The following is a 19003-nucleotide window of genomic DNA, read 5'->3' on the forward strand; positions in this document are numbered from 1 at the left end:
GGAGAGAGCAAGGTCATCTGATAGCTGGGTCAGGGAAAGAGCCGCCTGGAAAATGAGGGGGCAGAGTGCACTGTGGGGCTGTCTCAGAGGCAATGAGTTGGTGGGGGAGGGTCATGTGAAGCGAGAGAAGTTTATCTTCGGCTCCCTTTCTCTGCTCTTCTGGCCAGCCTGAATAATGCTACCAGTAATATCGCCACCTCTACATTTGTGTGATACACTTAACCTTCCTAAGTGCTTCTGTTGCCACGATCTCATTTCATTCTCCCAGCAATGCAGAGTGAACGTTATCAGAGACAGGTTAATTATGATGTGGGCTGAGCATCCAGGCCAGGCCAGGACATGGAGCGCTGCTGGCCGTAGGGTTAGGCAGCCTGCAGTGGAGACCCTGGATAGCCAGAAGGTCCGGGACACCAAGCAGGTGCAGGTGGGGGTGCTGGGATTGTGGACCCTGCCCGGGAGATTTGCATCCAGCTGGGCCACTGACGTGCTTGGCCTCTATACATCTCTGCTTCTTCCTTTCCTAGCTTGAGGCTGGGATGGAGGAGGAACAGTCACCTAGCATGTTTGGCAGATCGGTTAGAGGCCGTGAGGAGATAATGGATGTGAAAGCACCTTTTCTCAAATGAGGTAATTGGTATAAAAATGAAAAGAACCACATGGATATAAAATGTTATCATTAGGCAGAAGAGGAAGGCTAGGCCTTTAGCTGTGTCACTGAATAGAGAGGGCAAGTCAGGCACAGGGTGAGGAGATACCTTTGGGGACCTTGGGTAGGAAAGGGACAGAATGAAGGCATTGCATCCTTTAGGGCAAACAACAGAAGAAATTAGCATGTTTCAGAAAGAAAGCTGGTTGGGGTTTGGGGGACACATAAGCTTTGGCTACTGTATAATTTTGTTCAGGGTGGCCCTGTTTGAAGGGACCCGGAGCCAAATATCTTTCAAAGTCAAATTGCCTGTTTCCTCCCAAGAGGGCAGTCATGTGATCCAGGGACAGCTGAGCTCCTGTCATCCATCACTGCTTGCCTTCAGTGTCACTCCCAAGTCTCCAGGCACTTAGCAAATTTCAGAGGGACTGAGCTGCAGACACTGAAAGATGCAAACCCCAGGAGGGAAGAAAGAACAACTTCCATTTGAATTGTAAAATGGCCTTCTGGTCTGTTAATGGAGGTGTTTCTTTCCTGACCCAAGATAGCTGAGAAGGTCCAGGCAGTGTGAGGAAAGGGCTGCTTGCAGAATGGAGGGAGGGGACCGTTAGGGACAGTTAGTCCAGCTCAGTTAGAAACAACCCAGGGACAAATGTGGTCCAGTCATACCTCTAGACATGCCTGTGGCTGTGGGAGAAATAGCTGTGCCCCCTGTGGGAAGATGGGTCATGACCATGGACAGAGCTTGGGTTCTTGTCTCTCTCCCCAACTCTGGCCTTTCCTGGCCAGCCAGCACAATCCCCACTAACTCCGTGGAACCTTCTCCAGCTTCTCCCCTGTCCCTCCCAACACACAAGTCGGAACTTAATTATAGACTTCACCTACTAGTCTCAGTTAGCACTCTGATTCTTCTGCTCAGTGTACACTTGTCTTTTCTCCCCCAGCTAGACTGTAATCCCTTTGAGGGCAGTGATCTGTAACTTCTCTTGTGGCCCCCAGAGCTCTTGACTGTCTAAGTAGGCGTTTGATAAATACTTGTCAATCAATGTGAGTCAGAAGAGTAAAGCAAAACACTGTGTCACACAAGGCTCTTTTCTTGTTGGTTCCTCTGTCCCCAGGAACGCTCATTTTCCTCCATACTGGTGGGAGCTCACGGAGCAGTGGAGACTGAAGCATGCCTAGCTTCAAGAAAATAAAAAGGGGCAAAGCTAAGGCTGCAGTGGCAGGGGTCCTGAGTGCACGTCTGCATCTTCCTTGCCAGTGTCCCTGTTCCCTAGGTCACAGGCTGTGTAGCCAGACAGACAGGCTCTCATCCTCCAGCTTGCCCTGGCTGGTGCCCATGTCGAAAATGAGCTGGTATCATCCCAAGAAGAGGCCCTTTTCTTTTAATGCCAATGAGGTCAGATGGCAGGGGGCAAAGGGCTCCTTTCAGAAGCAGCTCCTGGGGTGAAGCAAGAAGGCAGCTGCAGGAAGATGTCCTCTCGCTCCCTTCAAGGCTGAGCTTCTGCCTGCCACCAGGAGCTGAAATGAAAGAGGTACCAGCCTGAGGCCATCCTTGCCGAGTCCCTGTCCCAGGAAGGTACCTATCTAGGATACCATCTTGCCATGTTCCAGCTTCTGAGTGACTTTCAGTTGGAAGGTGACCATTTGTCTTACCAGTATGGAGGGAAGGAGCCATTTTCTGAATTCGCCTTCCAGAGGCTTTACCTCATGCTAGCATATCTTTCTGCCTCCCTAAGGAGTTATCAGCTTGGGTGCAGCCAGAGTGGATGTGGCTGTATTCAAATCAGCCATGGGCTGCTGTCCTCCCGAGTTCTTGTGTGATAGAGGCAACTCTCAGGTTCTTTGCTGGACTGTATATTTCTCTTTTATACAATTTCTCTAAATCTTCTCCCCTTCCCCCGTAAATAGTCCTAAAGATCCTCTCTAATTACTGAATTTGTGTCCTGATAAATAACCTAACTGTTTGAAACCATTTGGTACTGACAAATTTGGTATTCTTAGCTAGTCAACAATTGCATTACTCTTAGCATCAAAACCTCCTACTTCTTTTACAAGCCTTTAATTAATTAATTCCTGGACCTCTGTATCTTGTTCTGAAGGGCTCTGCCTGAAAACTTAATTTTAGAAAATACACATACTGAGACTAGGGAACCTAAGCCCAGGGGCTATAGTGGTGCCAAGTCAGGGAGCTAAGGCTCAGGGTCACTTGGCTCTGGCCCCCTCTCTTTTACCTCACTAACCCTGCCCTTCCCCTTGGTCATCCATTTCCCTTTCTACTTCCTTCCCTGCCCCTGGCACCCAGTTTCCTCCCAGGCCCCAGGGTCCCTACACCCTCTCACCTCAGGGCTCTTCATTGGATTACTACACTCAGGCCCATCCTTGCCTGCAGTATGCCTCCCCCTGGCCCTTGATGTAGAACCTTTATAAAGCTCTTGTGAAAATCCTAAGCTTCAGTAACTTAAGTTGTGGGCATCAGAAGAGCAATCTGTAACCTCTCCCAGGTGTTAGAGCCGTGGTCTCTCTTCTCCCAGCTTCTCTGGGTTTTCAGTCTGCTGGCAGCCTCAGGACACAGGTCCTTTTCTGGCCCGTGGGAGCCATTTTCCAGGTGTCCCATAACTGAAATAAGTTGGCATTATGTACAGTTGTGTAAGGGAATGGTCCTAAACATTAGCACATGTGTTTATCTATGCCACCTAAATAGTTTATTTTTATATATAAACCTAAGAGGTATTAAAGTTTAACATTGCACAAGGACTTTATGAAGAGGCTCCACATTCTGTAACGACTTCACATTCCTTCCTGCTTACTTGCCTGTTTTGTGGTATGTTCCCTCAAGGCTTTGTTCTCTGTTAGGGGGTTAATAGCCACTTCTACGGGTGATACCACTTAATTTCGGAATGACAGATTTGCATATAGGCAATTGAACTTCTGGAGTCCCAATATCTTAGAGGAAGGGTCTGACTCTAATTTCAGGCTCTGTGGCACCAGTTTCTTCTGTTGGCTCTAGCCATGAAGTCAAGTGGCTTCTCCTTTCTAGATTCCTCTTTCCCCAATCTGAAATATGAGGCAGTCACCACCTCTGTTGGTTCCAGAGGATGTAGGAAGCTAAGTTGTGAACTCCCAGATGCCATGGCCAGATCCCTAACCGATGTGTTCCTCCCAGCTGGTTCTGAGGCTTAGTTCCTTTTGCATCTTGTTTTGCTCCCATCTTCTCCTTCCCCTAGTCATGTGATGCAGGAAGAGAGCACAAATGATATGGAATGTGAGCAGCTGCCAGCAGAGACGCTGCGACAAGTGATCATTCGCCGAGACCCTATATATGGCTTTGGCTTCGTGGCCGGCAGTGAGAGGCCTGTGGTGGTTCGATCTGTGAGGCCAGGTAGGTGTCCCTCAGAGTGTCCCCCCAGCCTTGGCTTCTATCCCTCAACACTCACATATCTCCCCAAAGAGCAGAGCTTCTGCGTACACTGCATTGCTGAGAAATTCATGAAGAGTGGGTGAAGACTTGCTGACCAGTACCTGTGTGAGAGAGCTGGCCTTTTAAGACTGATAGACGAGCCATTAAGGCTACTCAGGGCCCTAGACAGAGGCTGCAGTTTATTGTTTAGTAGGGTCTGGGTCTTAATAAAACTTCTGTTTACGTAGAACACTCATAGATGACCATAATGCCTTGGATGAGAAAGTACCTATTCGATTCAATTCAACGAGTATTTATAGATTGCCTACTTTAAGCTCAGCAATGTTGTAGAGAAGTATAAGACACAGGTCCTGTCCTCAAGAACCTAACCATCAGACTCTGGAGACTAGTCACACTCATGAATACCTCAGCCATGGAAGAACAGAGTCAGGATACAGTCCACAGGTGGGATAGGAGGGGAGAGAATGAAATCTCTGAATGCCAGAGTGACAATAACAGCTACCATAAATTGCACATCTGCTATGCGTTTTATATCGTCTTATTTAATCCTCACAGCCAAGCCTGCAAGGTAAGTAAGTAGTATCATTCCCATTTTATGAATGAGGAAATCGAGGCATAAAGGAAGAAAAATGGCTTGACCAGGGTTACTCAGCTAGGAGGCAGCACAGCCAGGGTTTGTAACTGGGCCTGATGCTGCATGGGGGAAGTGGGGCTCAAATGAGACCACGTGGGACAGAACAAGCAGAAGCCCCACACAAATGGTGAATGAAATGGGAAAGGGCTGAAGCACCTTTTTGTTCAAAATCTGTTAGGCATTGCTATAAAAGACAGAAAGGAGTTTTATTTCTGACTTGCTGGGCCTGAGGCTTCAGATGTTTACAACAGTTCCTCGCTCAGTCAAGAGGAGCAGCCGGAGTACAAACTGGTCTTGCAGAAATTTGATGAATTTTGCAATCCTCAAAGGAAAAGGAAAAGATTTTTGTAAGCGCTCTCTTCAACTAGAGGGCGCAGAGAGAAAAAACAAAACAAAACAAAACAAAACACAATTTAGTACACGAGTTTGTGACTGACCTCAGGCTCTTGAGTCAGTCATGGAGTTTGGCAATAGGGTGTTGAGCCTCTGATCAGACATCAAATTTATCCTGGGAAAGATAAAACTTAGTAATAAACCACCAGCAGTTTCTGCTTGAGCTTCAAAGGAGACAGAATTGCAGGGCTGAAGGAAGCCCCCAGGCCTAGAGGAGGTCAGCGACAGACAGAGGCGTAAGAATGAAGCAGAAGGAGTTGGAGAGGTGAAGAGAAGGAAAGCCCCAGGCAAGAGCCATAAAAAGCCACAGGACGGGCAGACACAGCTCATAACTGATAACTGATAAGAAAAAAGACAAGTATCCTACAGAGGAGCAATTATGGTTGAGCAAGCCAACAAATTGGTAGCAGTAGTAGATTGATGTTACCAGTGCCATTAAGGGCCAAGGCTTGTGAAGGAGGTTGAGTTCCATGAGGACCTCTTCTGTTGAAAGGAAGGAAAGGAGGGAGGAAATAAATAGTAGAGTGGCCTCCACCTAAGAGATTTGCATTTTTTTGGCAGAAGTAGCTAGAAGGAATGGAATGAGTTGAAGTAATTGTACCTTGGAGGATATAACTACTACCATTTATTGAATTCTTACCAACACTGATCAACTATTTTAAGTGCTGTGCATTCATCATCTCATTTGCCCTCCTGTTCTTATGCTGTGCAAGTCCTGTTACTTTCCCATTTTACAGATGAGGTAAGAGAGACTCAGAGAGATTAAATGTCTCCAAGGTCACACAACTAGTGAATTGCAGATTCAGGATAACAGTCCAGATCTGTCTGGCTGTCAAGAGTACACTCTTCACCTCCAAGCTCTCCACTTCTGAAATCACTGTGCTGTCAGGAGAGCCAACCTAGTGGATTTCAGGCCATTGCTGTTCTAGCGGTGGATCCTGCTAGCTGTGCTGGCATAGCCATCCTTAGCACACGTTAGGGCTCCATGCTCGAGCCATTGAGCTGTGCTCAAGTGACACATTTGCTGTGTATGTTCATGTCTTTGGAATTTGTGCAGCACACTTCTTTGTAGAGAGAGGGAGAATTTGGGATCAGGCCCTTAAAAGTGGACACAAAAAGAGTCAAAGCTGGTTTGACAGTGGGACGCATCATTAAACATTTCTTTTGTATTTGAGGCAGGCTGGATCTGACTTCTCATCCTCCCTGGATCTCTGAAAAGCTTTCCTCCAAGAAGATTTTGGCTAAAAATCAGAGGCAGCACAGCCTCTACCCTCACCCTTCACCCCAACTGAGAAGATACGGCCCTCAGACAGACCTACTTTCTTAACCTCGTAAGCAGAGATTGGAAGGAGAGAAAGCAAATTTCTAACTGCCCAAGGGTCTGTGCCTCATTCCCCTCATTTGTTGGAGAGTAGCATCTCTCAGTGTTTAAAAACAAAAAAATTAAATGCTCCATCCCCCTGTCTCCAGGCAAGTGAATACCTAAATCATTCCAGACCAGTTAGTATGAATCATATTCAAGTAAGAAGATTCCTCGCCCTCCTCTTGTCACCTGTTCCACCTCTAGTAGTCTAAAAGTCATTCCTTGTGCCTAAGCAAATCCCTTCTGTGAATTGGGAATCCGTCTTCCTCTTTAGAACCAAATCAGTAAAGCAGTTATTAACCTCTTCTGAGTACGATGCTTGGCCTTGGGACCTTTAGCTTTCACATCTCTCCTAGCTAAAGGAGGCCCACTCCATTCGTTCTTCATTCCTCGGCCTTCCCTCTGCCATAGGCTGCGGTGGCGGCGGCAGCAGCAGTAGAAAGTTGAACAGCACCCCTATCCCGCCACTCCTCAGCTTGCACCAGGCTCCTTTCAGGCACTGGTGACTTGCCCAGACTTGTGCTTTCCCAACAGTAGCCCTGAGCCCTCATGCCTCTCTCCTCTCCTCTGCAGGAGGCCCCTCTGAGGACAAGCTCCTGGCTGGTGACCAGATTGTGGCTATTAATGAGGAGGACGTGAGTGAAGCCCCCAGGGAGAGGTTCATAGAACTCATCAGGTAACAGGGGCCTCTTGGGCCTTAGCAGCAGCTGAGCAATATCCCCACCCCTCTCCCACCAGTGGCATAGTGATACCACTGTCCTCCCTGGTCCTGACAGAGGAGCTGTCCCAGGCAGAGAAATCCTAGCCAGGGTTTCTCGCTACCCAGAACTTCAGGGGCCCTCACATACTCTGGTTTCGCCTTCTCCAGTGATGTGAATAGACACATAGACCAGCCTTCTGCTAGAGTGTCACCTTCACCTCCCTCCACCCAACTAATCTCACCTAAGCCCCTTTGTGAGTTAGCATGCAGTGGGACAGACCAAGTGACCAATGAAAATAAACAAGCTGTTAAAAGAACACTCTTGAGATAAACACAGTGCAAGCAAGACGTTATTCCCCCCAAACCCCCTCTCAAACAAAAACAAACCAGAGAAATACAAGGAGAGGAGAATCAGAATCCCTGGCCAATGGGTTGAGGAGGGGAACCTGCCATTGTGGATTCTGCCTACAGTGTGATAGGGAAAGGAAGTGTCAGGTGACCACTGCCTTCTGTAAATGAGGAGTAATCACGATGTCTTTGTCCATCCCTTATCCCTACATACATTCCACACACACACACACACACGCCACATACTATACACACATATCACATACCATACACAGCACATACCACACATAGCACATACTACACATACACACACAGCACATACCACAGACACACATCACATACTATATAAACACATACACACTCCCCTATCCTACACTCACACCACATACACATACCCTTGCATAGATTTGCTGCTAAGAAATGAGAGAATAGAGGGGAAAGCCCTAAATTCCATGCGCTAACCTCAGCTTTGGGGATCTTGGCTGTTTCCTTCCAAATGGAACCATGTGTTCTCTCTTTCTCTCTCTCTCTCGCCTTCAGAGGGAGACTTAGCATCTGTATGTGGAATAGCATCCTCCTACTAGCTCTGGAAAGATTTGGAATGTTCCCTCCTGAAGTACAGAGCAGGCCTTCCTTGGCATGCTCTCCCTCCAGCTCAAAACCTTGAAATGTGACTTGTCCCTAATGACCTTCAGTTTGTCTCTTCTCCAAGTTCAGTTGCCCGTTGCATTCCCTCACCCTTCGCCCTTCGCCCTTTACCCTCTACTGCCACACCAATACAGGGTGAGTTCTTTCAACCCCATCATGGCATGTTGGGTTTCTTTTAGCCTGACCCCTTGGAAGTCACTGCTTTGCTTCTAGTGGATATCTTTGACCCTAGAACAAGGTAGCCCAATTTTGTGAGGGAGTCCAGAGCTCCTTCAGGGATGAAACAGAGCTTACTCTTTTGATAACCTCAGGTGCTAGTGGGTTATTCATTCATTCATTCATTCATTCAATAAAGTCTTATTATTGAGTGTCTACTATGTGCCAGGCACTGTTCTAGGTACTGAAGATACAGCAGTGAATAAGACAGACAAAAGTCCCTGGCTCATTGGAGTTTGCACTTTAGTGAAAGGAGATACACCATAAGCAGTAAACATGATAAATAAATAATTGTACGGTATATTAGAAGTTGATCAATGTTATTGAATAAAAGAAAGTAGATCCAGGTAAAGAAGATCAAGGATGCTGGGCACAGGGGTGCAGAATGTAACTTTAAACAGCATGGCCAGTGTTGGCCTCATGGACAAAGTGACATTCGAAAAAAGACTTGAAGGAGGTCAGGGTGTTGGAGGAGAGAAGAGCGAGTGCAAAGACCCTATGGCAGAAGTTTGTCTGACGTGGTTGAGGACCAGGGGAGAAGCCAGTGTGACTGGAGTCAGGTAAGGGGAAGAGTTGTAGAAAATGGTTCCAGATTATGGACAGCCTTGTAAGACACTACGAGGACTGTGACTTGTCCTAACTGAAATGGGGATTCATAGCAGGGGCTGGAGCAAACTACATAATCCGACTTACTTTATGTCCCTTCCCTGTTCAAGATAAAAGATTTTTCTTAGTATTTTCCCTCGAACACAAATCCTTACTTCTCCTGGTAATTTCCCAGACCCTGGAGCTGATTCAGCCCTGTAGTTTGCCTTGCCAAATATGAGAAAGGTTCAAAGTCTTTGAGCAGGGGGCCTTGGCATTTCTTGTATACCCACAATCAAGGGCATCTTGACTCTACTTTTTGGATGCCTTTTTTCTCATAAACATTTGAAAAAGGCCAACAAGGCAGAGAGGAGCTCCTTCAAGGCAAACTATTTCCATTTCTTTTAGTTTTTTTTAAGGGATTACGTATTCCTGAGAGGGAATTTTCATACTTCACAGCCTCTTTGATCATTGGCATAATTCTTGTCAGAAGAGTTTCAAATTCTTCATCTTTTGAATATTTGCTATCAGGAGAGTCTTGGCTTCCATCTGTTGCTCCCTGGCTCTCATTTTGTGGTCCCTCAATTAAGACAAATCTGCTGAGTATGAGTCATGATGACCAAATGACCTCCTTTGGGTTTTTCCTTTGAATTTCTACTCTTGCTTAAATACCAAATTGCCGATAATCATCGCACATGGTTCCCAGGACTCTCTGTGTGCCCTTTGAGTTCCATAATTCAGGCCTTTAGTTTTCTTTGAGAATTTTCTAGTCTACAGATAAAATTGCTTCTAAGGTTTGGGTATTTCTGCAGAGAGAATGTGAGAAGGAATATAAAAAGAAGACCTAAAAAATGACAACCCCAGAGGTAATGGTAATGCTATCTTCGGATGCCTGTGTGAACCAAGATAGATGGTTTGTGTTGGCCTCTGCAAATGATGGGAGGCAAGGCATCCATGCAGATACTCATATTGCCCTCTGTCCTAATCTGTATACCTGAATGCGGCCCAGGGGATAATTCTGGTGTTGCTTCTTGTACTAGATGAATACCTAGTGCATGATATACTACTCTCCTGTTCCCTCTTTTCTCTGTAGGAGCGCTAAGGAATTCATCGTTCTTACAGTTCAGCACACTCATCAGGTGAGCGAGCCTCTTTGCCATCTGCCCTTCTTCCTGACTGAGAAGAGATGACCCCATAGTGGAAAGCAACAGCAATGGGGCTGGAGGGTGTCAGAGACTAGGGCCAAGACGTTGTGAGTCAAAGATTTAGAGTAAACTCCAAGAATACTTTCTGAACATCATGTCTACTCTCACAAGTCCAAGGCTGAGGATTTGGAAGGGCTATGCAGTGCTATGTTCTGTCCTGTGCCCTCTGCTTTGCCCTCATTTACCTGTCTGGTGTCCAACTCCTATCAAGTCCTGGCAGATGATGGATGCTAATCTTATTCATTCATACAAGTATTTACTAAGTGACCTGCAATGTATAAGACACAGTACTGTTTAATATAAAGTAAAAATCTACAGGTCCCTCTCCTCAAGAGTTGGATTCAGAAAGCCCCATGTTCATTACTAGGTTACATCCTTATAGCAATCATAACTCAAATGTGTAAACCCAGGTGCAAAACTTCCATGTCCAAAACTTAGAGCCCTCATTCCCCCTCCAGCCTACTTGTTCCTTCCTAGTGTCTCCAGTACTCCCCTGCACCCTAGCACTTATGTCCCACCTTTAACCCACAGCCACAGGAGAGGTCACATCTCTTAGGGGTGAGGGCCATGAAATCAGGGGAGGCTTCATGGAGGAGGCTGCACCTGAGCTGGACCTTGAGGGATGGGGCAGAATTTCCCAGGCAGAGAGGGAAGGAAGGATTTTCCAGAGAGAGACAATTTTTATGTGTAAAACCAGGGATGGAGCATGAGCTCATGAGTCAGGGGGACAGGGTTCAAATCTCCCTATAGCCCTCAGCCCTCTTCTGTTTCAGTGTGACCTTCAGACACTCACACGTATATACACTCACAATACACTCATATATGCACACACATACACGCTCAGACATATACTCACTCATACACACTCACACACACACATACATGCGTACATATATGCACATACATGCTGACATAATACTCATGCATATATACACACATACACACCCTCACACATACACACTTGTGTGTACACACTAATATATCCTCACACAATAGACTCAAACTATATACACTTACATGTACATACTCACACTCATACACATTTTCATACACATCACACACACACACACACACACACACACACACACACACACAATGCTCCTAGGCAGGTAGGCCTTTCTCAGTTACAGTTCTCCTGTCTCTGGGCAGGCAAGCCCTGCCCCTTTGATAGTCCTCTCCTCCCAGCTTACTGTACACATGCAGTTGTCTTATGAGCAGTTAACAGTCCCCACCTACGCGGGGCCCTGAGGTGTAGAGACAGGGGAAGCAGAACCCAGCCGCAGCCAGGTAAAGAGCACACGCAAAACACCATTTTCACATGGGTATCCCTCCATAGCCACTGCAGTCACCATGGCTGCCACAAAAGCAGCTTGTCTCTATAGCAGCAGTCACAGCCACCATGCAGATAACACACCAGACTCTCAACTGCATTGACACAAGGAGGGGCACCAGCGGAGACCCCCTCCCCCAAAAAGAAGAAGAGGTCCTTTCTCTCCACAAAGCACACTCCAGAGTAATAGAAGAAGCATCTGATTTACGATAATAGGGGACGACTTGATCACACCTGTCTCAGTACTGGACAGATCATCTAGGCAACAAACCAACAGAAAAACAGTTAATCTGTCAGATGAAGAGAGCAAATCTATGGTTATTAGAGGGGGCAGGGGGAGGGAGAAGGGGAGAGATTGGGTAAGGGGCATAAAGAATAAGTATGATTTGTAACAATGAATGTGCTAATAAATTTTTTAAAATAAACAAAATTTAAATGAATAAATAAATAACAGTCTCCAATCTCCTGTCTTGAAAATGGCCACCAGTTCTCCCCCCCAAAACATGTTTGTTGTATAGTTAGAATTTACTATGCTGCTCAGAGACCCATTGTGGGCTACTCAGTTCTCAAATGTCACCTCCTTACAGAAGCCTCCCTTGACTATGCTTTCTAAGATAGCATCTACCTGTCGTTATCTCCTGATACTTCTTGATTTTTCATCAGAGCTGAAATACTATATTTTTAAACCTTTTCTTTTGAAATAATTATAGATTCACAGGAAGTTGCAAAGCTAGTAAAGACATCCCATGTGCCCTTTACCATTTCTTCCAATGGTTACATCTTACATGATTGTAGTGCGATATCAAAACAAGGAAATCAACATTGAAATCATACAATATGTGTGTAAGTCAATGTGCATTTATCACATGTGCGGGTTTATATATCCGCCAACACAGTCATGATACTGGACAAGTCTGTCACCAAAAGGATATCTCTTATTGCCCTTTTATAGCCACACCCACTTAACCCCACCTACCCCCATCCCTGTCCATCATTAATCTGTTGTGCATTTCTGTAATTTTATCATTTCAAGAATATTATATAAATGGAATAATATAGTATGAAACCTTTTTAGATTGGCTCTTTTCACTCAGCAGAATGCCCTTGAGATTCATCCAACTTGTTGCATGTATCAATATTTTGTTCCTTTTTATTGCCGAGTAGTACTCTGTGGTATTCCATGGTGTGGATATACCACATTTGTTTAATCATCCACCCATTGAAGGGCATCTGGGTTGTTTCCAGTCTTCAGCTATTATGAATAAAGCTACTATAAACATTTGTGTACAGGTTTTTTGTGAGCATAAGTTTTCATTTCTCTAGGATAAATTCCCAAGAGTGTGATTGCTGGGTCATGTAGTAAGTGCATGTGTAACTTATTAAGAAACTGCTAGACTATTTTCCAGAGTGGCTGTATCATTCTGTGTTCCCATGAAGTATCGTATTTATATATTTGTCTGTCTCCCTCATTAGAACGCCAGCTCCATGAGGGTAGGGACTGAGTTTTGTTACTGCTCTATCCCCAGCACCTGGAACAGCATCATGCACAGAGTAGGCTCTAATATATATTGGTTGAAGGAATGAAGGAAACCCAGCTTCTAGCCATCAAAGCCATCTAAGCTCCTGTCCAAATGTAGTTGCAGAATGAAGAGCCTAACACTCTCCCCCCATCTCCATCCCAACTTTCCCATCCTAATGCCTCCAGCACTCCCTTGACCCCCATTCTGATGCCTCCACATGTCCCATTCCATGGCTCCTTTGCTGTAACCAGGCTGCTTTCCGTGTTCTCTTGATACATTTTTTAGATCTTACTGACCTATGGAATTTTGCCCTTCTACTATTCCACATCTCTTCTAATACATGTCTATTTCCTTTAATACCTGACTTGATACTCACCTTCCAGACATCTTTGCCTGAGTAATACCAATGAGAGTTTCTAATTTATTCATTAATTCGTCAAGCACATATTGAATATCTACTACTATGGGAACTCTTATAGGCTGGGAATATAGCAGTGCATGGGACAAACATGATTCCTGCCCTCACAGAGCTTACATTCTAGTTCTTGGCCTTGTGCTCTCTAAGCCCTTGGAGCATAGAAGTGGGTGAGCACATACACATGGGGGTGATAGTCCAAACATTTAATGACCTGTACAGTAGGAGCCAACCAATCACAATACAAGCCAGTAACAGTCCTGGAGCAGAGTCTTGGAAGGCTCCTAATTGTGCCCTTTAGTTGATCTACATTTGTAAAGAGGTCCCCAAGAGGTCAGGTGACACCTAGGAAGCTTAGGGCCGTGGCTATTACCAACCAGTGTGAAAGAATCCCTCAGTATTTCACAACCAGTATGGCCATACCAGTGCATCCCATCTAAATGGCAGCCTTGCGTACACATCCACCAGATCTTCATTGTTTGCAGATTCTGTATTTACAAATTTGTCTACTCCCTAAAATTTATTTGTAACTCTCAAAATCAGTACTGGTTTTCCACAGAGCTTCTTGAGGTATATTGCTTGGCAACTGGTAGGTACTCAAACCATATTTGCTGAATTAATTAATTCATTAATTATCTTAGCAATCGACTAATATGTTTTATGCTGTGCCTACTGTGTGCTTAGTGCTAGGGAAAGCCATAGTAATATAAAATGTCATCTCTTCTTGTACAGCCTGTTTGGGGAGATGAGCTATGGCAGTGTGGATTAATAGGAGTACTATAGGAAATCTAGGAGGAGAATGGAGGAGTTGGGGAAAGATTCAGGACAAAGGCAGAATTTGAACTGGGCATTAAAGAAGAGAAGGCATTTATCTGGTCACGAGGGAAACTGAGGGCCTTGAAGGGTGGGGATGGGCAGGAGACAGTATGAGATAGATTCAGAAGTGGGAACAAGTCCAGTGTGTGCTGGGACCTGTGGGCAGAAGCACCAAGTGCAACAGAAGGTGATACTGGAGATAGGTAGGGAATGAGGTTAGAGAGTCAAGCGTGGCTTGTGGTTCTTGGAAATCAGAGGGCATGTTCAGAAGGCCCCCTAGTCCCTTATCAGTGATCTGAGGAAACCAGGACGGCCCTCCATTGTCCTAGGCTCCCCACAGTGGTTGCTATGGGAGTTAATCTTGAGTAGGCTCTGGTGTCAAAGCCAACGAGCCAGCAGAAAGGCGAATCAGAAAACGGTCAAAGCTTCAGGAACCTGAGCTCCATCCTTTTACAGTTATCAAAGTGGGACTTTATCTTGTGCTAAAATGTTTGGCCATATACCTGACTTTGGTCAATGTATGAGTAATCACAACTCTGAAATCTGTACTAATAGAGTCACCAAATTAAAAAATGGTCAAAGAATCATCAGCTGCAGAATTCAGCCCTGAGGGAGAGGCAGGCGCTCTTTCTATTCCTTATTCCACCTAGCTACTGGCTTCGTATTTGCTTTAAGGGGCTTGCAGTGGCCCCAGAGGTACTTAGCAATTCTAGTCCTGTGTTCCAAGCCAAAATTCATTTTAGCTAGAAAGGGTGCCTGTTGCAAAATGAGACTCCCAGCTGCTTAAAGGAAAGGTAGGGTCACTGAAGAGCTCAGATGTCCTAGCTTTAGGGTACTCAATTCATCTATGCTTAATGGGTTAGGACATCATCAGTAATATAGATTCCTGGGCTCCACTCTCCCAAAGATTCTGACTTTTTAAGTCTGGTGTGGGCATAGTCATCTCTTTTAACAAGCACTCCCCAGTGATTCTTATCATCAGGCAAGTTTCAGAAACAGAGGATTAGTATATGCTAATGAGTTAGTGCAGGGGTCATCAGAGTTTTTCTGTAAAGGGCCATATAGTAAATATTTTAGGCTTTGCAGACCATATGTGGTGGCACAAAAGCAGCCTACGTGTTGCAATAAAGCTTTATTTACAAAAACAGGTGGTGGGCAAGATTTGGCCATGAAGACCTGTTATTTGCTGGCCCCCGAAGTATGTTTGTTACCCCTCCCTCCCTGATACCACATTCACCTTTTAACCAGGGCCTTCTCAATTCTCAATATTTTAATTCAAAGGAGTGACCCTAGTATTAAGAACTTCAGGCCCCACAGCTGAGCTTTGAAGATGCTTTGGGACAGGGAAATCTTTGAAAGCCCCCTCATATCACACTGCAAAACAGGTCTCACCTGTGTCTAAGCATAAGTCTAGACATGACTTTGTGACATCTAGCACAGACCAGCTGGCAATGAGTCACCATCAGCGATCAAGGCTGAAGACCAAGAATAGGATGGAGTCTTAGAGACCAACAGGACAAGGGTCAATGAGGAATGAGGCGTAAACAAGCTGAAAATAGTTCTGAAACAGACACCTGGAAATGAGTGTAATCCCTGAAAATATTGGCAATTCTACTTCCTCCTTTGTGGTCTTGCTCCTATAAATATCTGAATCTGTTGTTCGTAAAATATCGCTAGGACAGGACCTAGGATTTTTGGCAGGGATGGCAAGGATGCCATCCCCTCCACTGTGGGTGAATACAAAAAAGATATGATACCACTTGGGGTTCTTCTGCATTTGTTCGAATCCATTAAAAAGGACCCAGGTAGAACCAGAACCAGTGGATGAAAGATCAGGAATGGACTTTCAGTTTTAGCCTGCTGTGGGGGAACAGTTACAAATCCAAGGCTTAAGAAATCTGGGTTCTGTTTTGGCTCTGCTACCCAATTATTTTGACACTTTAGGTAAACCATTTCCTCTTCTCAGGCCTCTGTTTTACATGTAGACATGAAGGGTGGTGATGGCCCATTCTGGTCTCTAGAGATGCCTCGTTCTGCACTGTCCCATGGAGGCATCTTATGGCAGATGGATTGCAGAGAAGGGAGAGGGTGACTGTCAGGTAAAATGAAGATTCCACCTTCCTGGTGTTTGTGGTACCTCCATGGCAATTTGGATGACTGGAGATGGAGTCAAGCATCGCTGCCTGAGCATAGCTACAGATCTATCTATCTTGCCCCTTCCCTTTGCTCCTGCCTCAGCCTGTAGTCCCCGCCCTGGATTTGAGCACCAGGCCATGCAACACACAAAAGCATTAATCGACTCCACAAACAATCAATTCTGTAATCACTTTCTGCAACGATCTCCAGCCCCGGATTTCATTGTGCTGTATCGTCTGCTGCTGACAAATTGCTCCCATGGCTCAGGATGAGAAGTCTAAGGTTCCTTTAGCTTAGTGTTTCTCAATCTTGGTTGCACTTCGAAATCATCTGAAGCTTTAAAAAATACTGATGTCAGGCCCCACCCCCGGGAATTCTGATGTAATTGGTCTGGGTTTGGACCTGGGCCCAGGATTTTTAAAAGCTCCTCCAGTGTTTCTACTGTACAGTCAGGACCAGGACGCACTGCTTGTGTGGGACTCAGGTGGAACAGGTGTCTTTTGCAGTCTGCCCTCTGTGAGGAATGAGATTGCTGGCTCTGGCAGAGAACACAGCTGGGACCAAGGCCCAAGATATGATGAGGACGTTTGTTTCGGGTGTGTTTTTATCTTAGGGCCCTGCCCTCCTGTGGCTGATCTGGTGAATGAATCTTAACTGCAGTGTAAATGGCAGATAATAGCTTAATACATTGCCTTCCCAGCTGGCCGGGACCTTCAGGGCCTTAACATAAAGGAACTTCTGATTGTAGGACTCACAGGCTCCATGGCAAGGCCCATAGCGGAGGTGGTTTGAAGTAGCCGCAAGCCTGATTTGCTACCTAATCCTCCTCATCTCGGTAAATGGCAACACCACTCTTCGAGTTGATTCCTCCCTTTTTCTCACCCCCTACATCCAATCCATCTTGGCTCAGTCTTCAGAATGTATCTGAATTTGCTCACTTTTTATCATTTCCATTATTACCATCCTAGCCCAAGCCTCTATCATATTTTCACTGTATTGTTGCAGTTAGAAATGTTGCTGTTAGAAACTCCTAGCTGGTCTCCCTACTCTTGCAGTTGCCCTCCTACACTCAGTTTTCCATACAGCAGCCATCGTTAAAATGCACATCAGATCCTTTATGCCCCAAACCCTACAGTGGAGCGAAATCCAAAGTTCTTGCCATGGCTCACAAGGCTCTATGTGACCCAGCCCCCAGCTGCCTCCCTGAGCACGTCACCGCCCACTCCTGCCTGCATCACTCTACTCCAGCCACATTGGGCTTCCTTGCTTTTCCTCATACACCCCAATCCTATGCCCACCTCAGGGCCTGTTCTGTTCTTCCTGCCGGAAAGCCTCTTTCTCCAGATAGCCTCATGGCTGTCTCTCTCTCACTTCCTTCACGTCTCTGCTTAACTGTCACCTCCTTGGGGAGGTCTTCCCTGACCATCCTGTCTAAAATAACACTCCACAATCCCACTTCTGGATATATATCCAAAGAAATTGAAATCAGTACTTTGAAGAGATACTGCACTCTCATGTTCATTGTAGCATTATTCACCATAGCCTAGATATGGAATCAGCCTATGTGTCCATCAGTAGGTGAATGAACAAAGAAAATGTGGTATAGAAGGGGTCTTCAAAAAGTTCGTGGAAAATGGAATTAAAAGACAATATGAATCCTTCCATGAACTTTTTGAAGACCCCTCGCATATGCACAATGGAATACTATTCAGCCATAAAAAAGGAGGAAATCTTGTCATTTGCCACAACATGGATGAACTTGGAGGACATTACGCTAAGTGAAATAAGCCAGGCACAGACAGAAAAATACTGCATGATCTCACTTATATGTGCAATCTAAAAACGTCAAACTCATAGAAGCAGACATACCAGCCAGTGACCAAAAAAAGAAATTGTCGAAGCAGACATTAGAATGATGGTGGTTACCAGAGGTTGGAGTGGGGGAGGGACCGGGGAGGTGTTGGTCAGATAGTACAAAGTTTCAGTTAGGATGAATAAGGTTTTGAGATCTGTTTCACGTCATGATGACTATAGTTAATAATAATGTATATTTTAAAATTGCTCAAATAACACCCCACCACTCCCATCCTCACTCACTAATTCTCTTGCATAGTCCCTTACCCTGCTTTATTGTTCCTCAAAGTCCTATTCAGCATCTAAAAGGTATTTATTTGTCTGTCTGTCCCTGAAAGAATGTGACACTCCATGAGGCCAGGGAGTTTTGTCTGTCTTGTTCTCTGCTATATCCCCCATCACAGTGCCTAGCATGTAGTAGACCCTCCCTAAACTTGTCACATGAGTGAATAAATGCCCCCCCAAAGACCTGAATATGCCTGTCAGCATGACTTCTGCCTTTCTGATTGCTGGGCTGTAGGAGCTCAGCAGGGGCCTGGAATCCAAGGAGCACCCAGGAAAGGCTTTTTTTCCAGTGTTTGTTAATCACACTTCCTGCTCAGTTTGTAGGAGAGTTGTCAAGAACTAGACAGCCTAGCTGATGTTTTGGGCATTTCTTGCAGAATTGGATCAACAAAGTGGTACAGAGCCTAGAACTAGAGAGCCAGGAGACCTAGGTTAAATCTCTCACATCTCTATTCCCAAGTAGTGTAGAAACTGTGGATAAATCATTT

The 19003-nt window shown here is 45.4% G+C and overlaps 1 protein-coding gene across 1 annotated transcript in view; it reads left to right on the forward strand.

Moving 5' to 3' along the window:
- Positions 1-382: 382 nt before the first annotated feature.
- FRMPD3 (FERM and PDZ domain containing 3) overlaps positions 383-19003 on the forward strand; it is a 61910-nt gene continuing 43289 nt past the window's right edge. The window contains exons 1-5 of the mRNA XM_063084437.1: positions 383-414; positions 3198-3254; positions 3874-4028; positions 7031-7133; positions 10048-10093. Of these exons, the coding sequence (XP_062940507.1) occupies positions 3881-4028; positions 7031-7133; positions 10048-10093 (297 nt within the window). The 5' untranslated portion in view covers positions 383-414; positions 3198-3254; positions 3874-3880. The remainder of the gene's footprint in view (positions 415-3197; positions 3255-3873; positions 4029-7030; positions 7134-10047; positions 10094-19003) is intronic.

Source organism: Cynocephalus volans, chromosome X (assembly GCF_027409185.1).
Source record: "Cynocephalus volans isolate mCynVol1 chromosome X, mCynVol1.pri, whole genome shotgun sequence".
In the NCBI taxonomy this organism is placed as follows: Eukaryota; Metazoa; Chordata; class Mammalia; order Dermoptera; family Cynocephalidae; genus Cynocephalus; species Cynocephalus volans.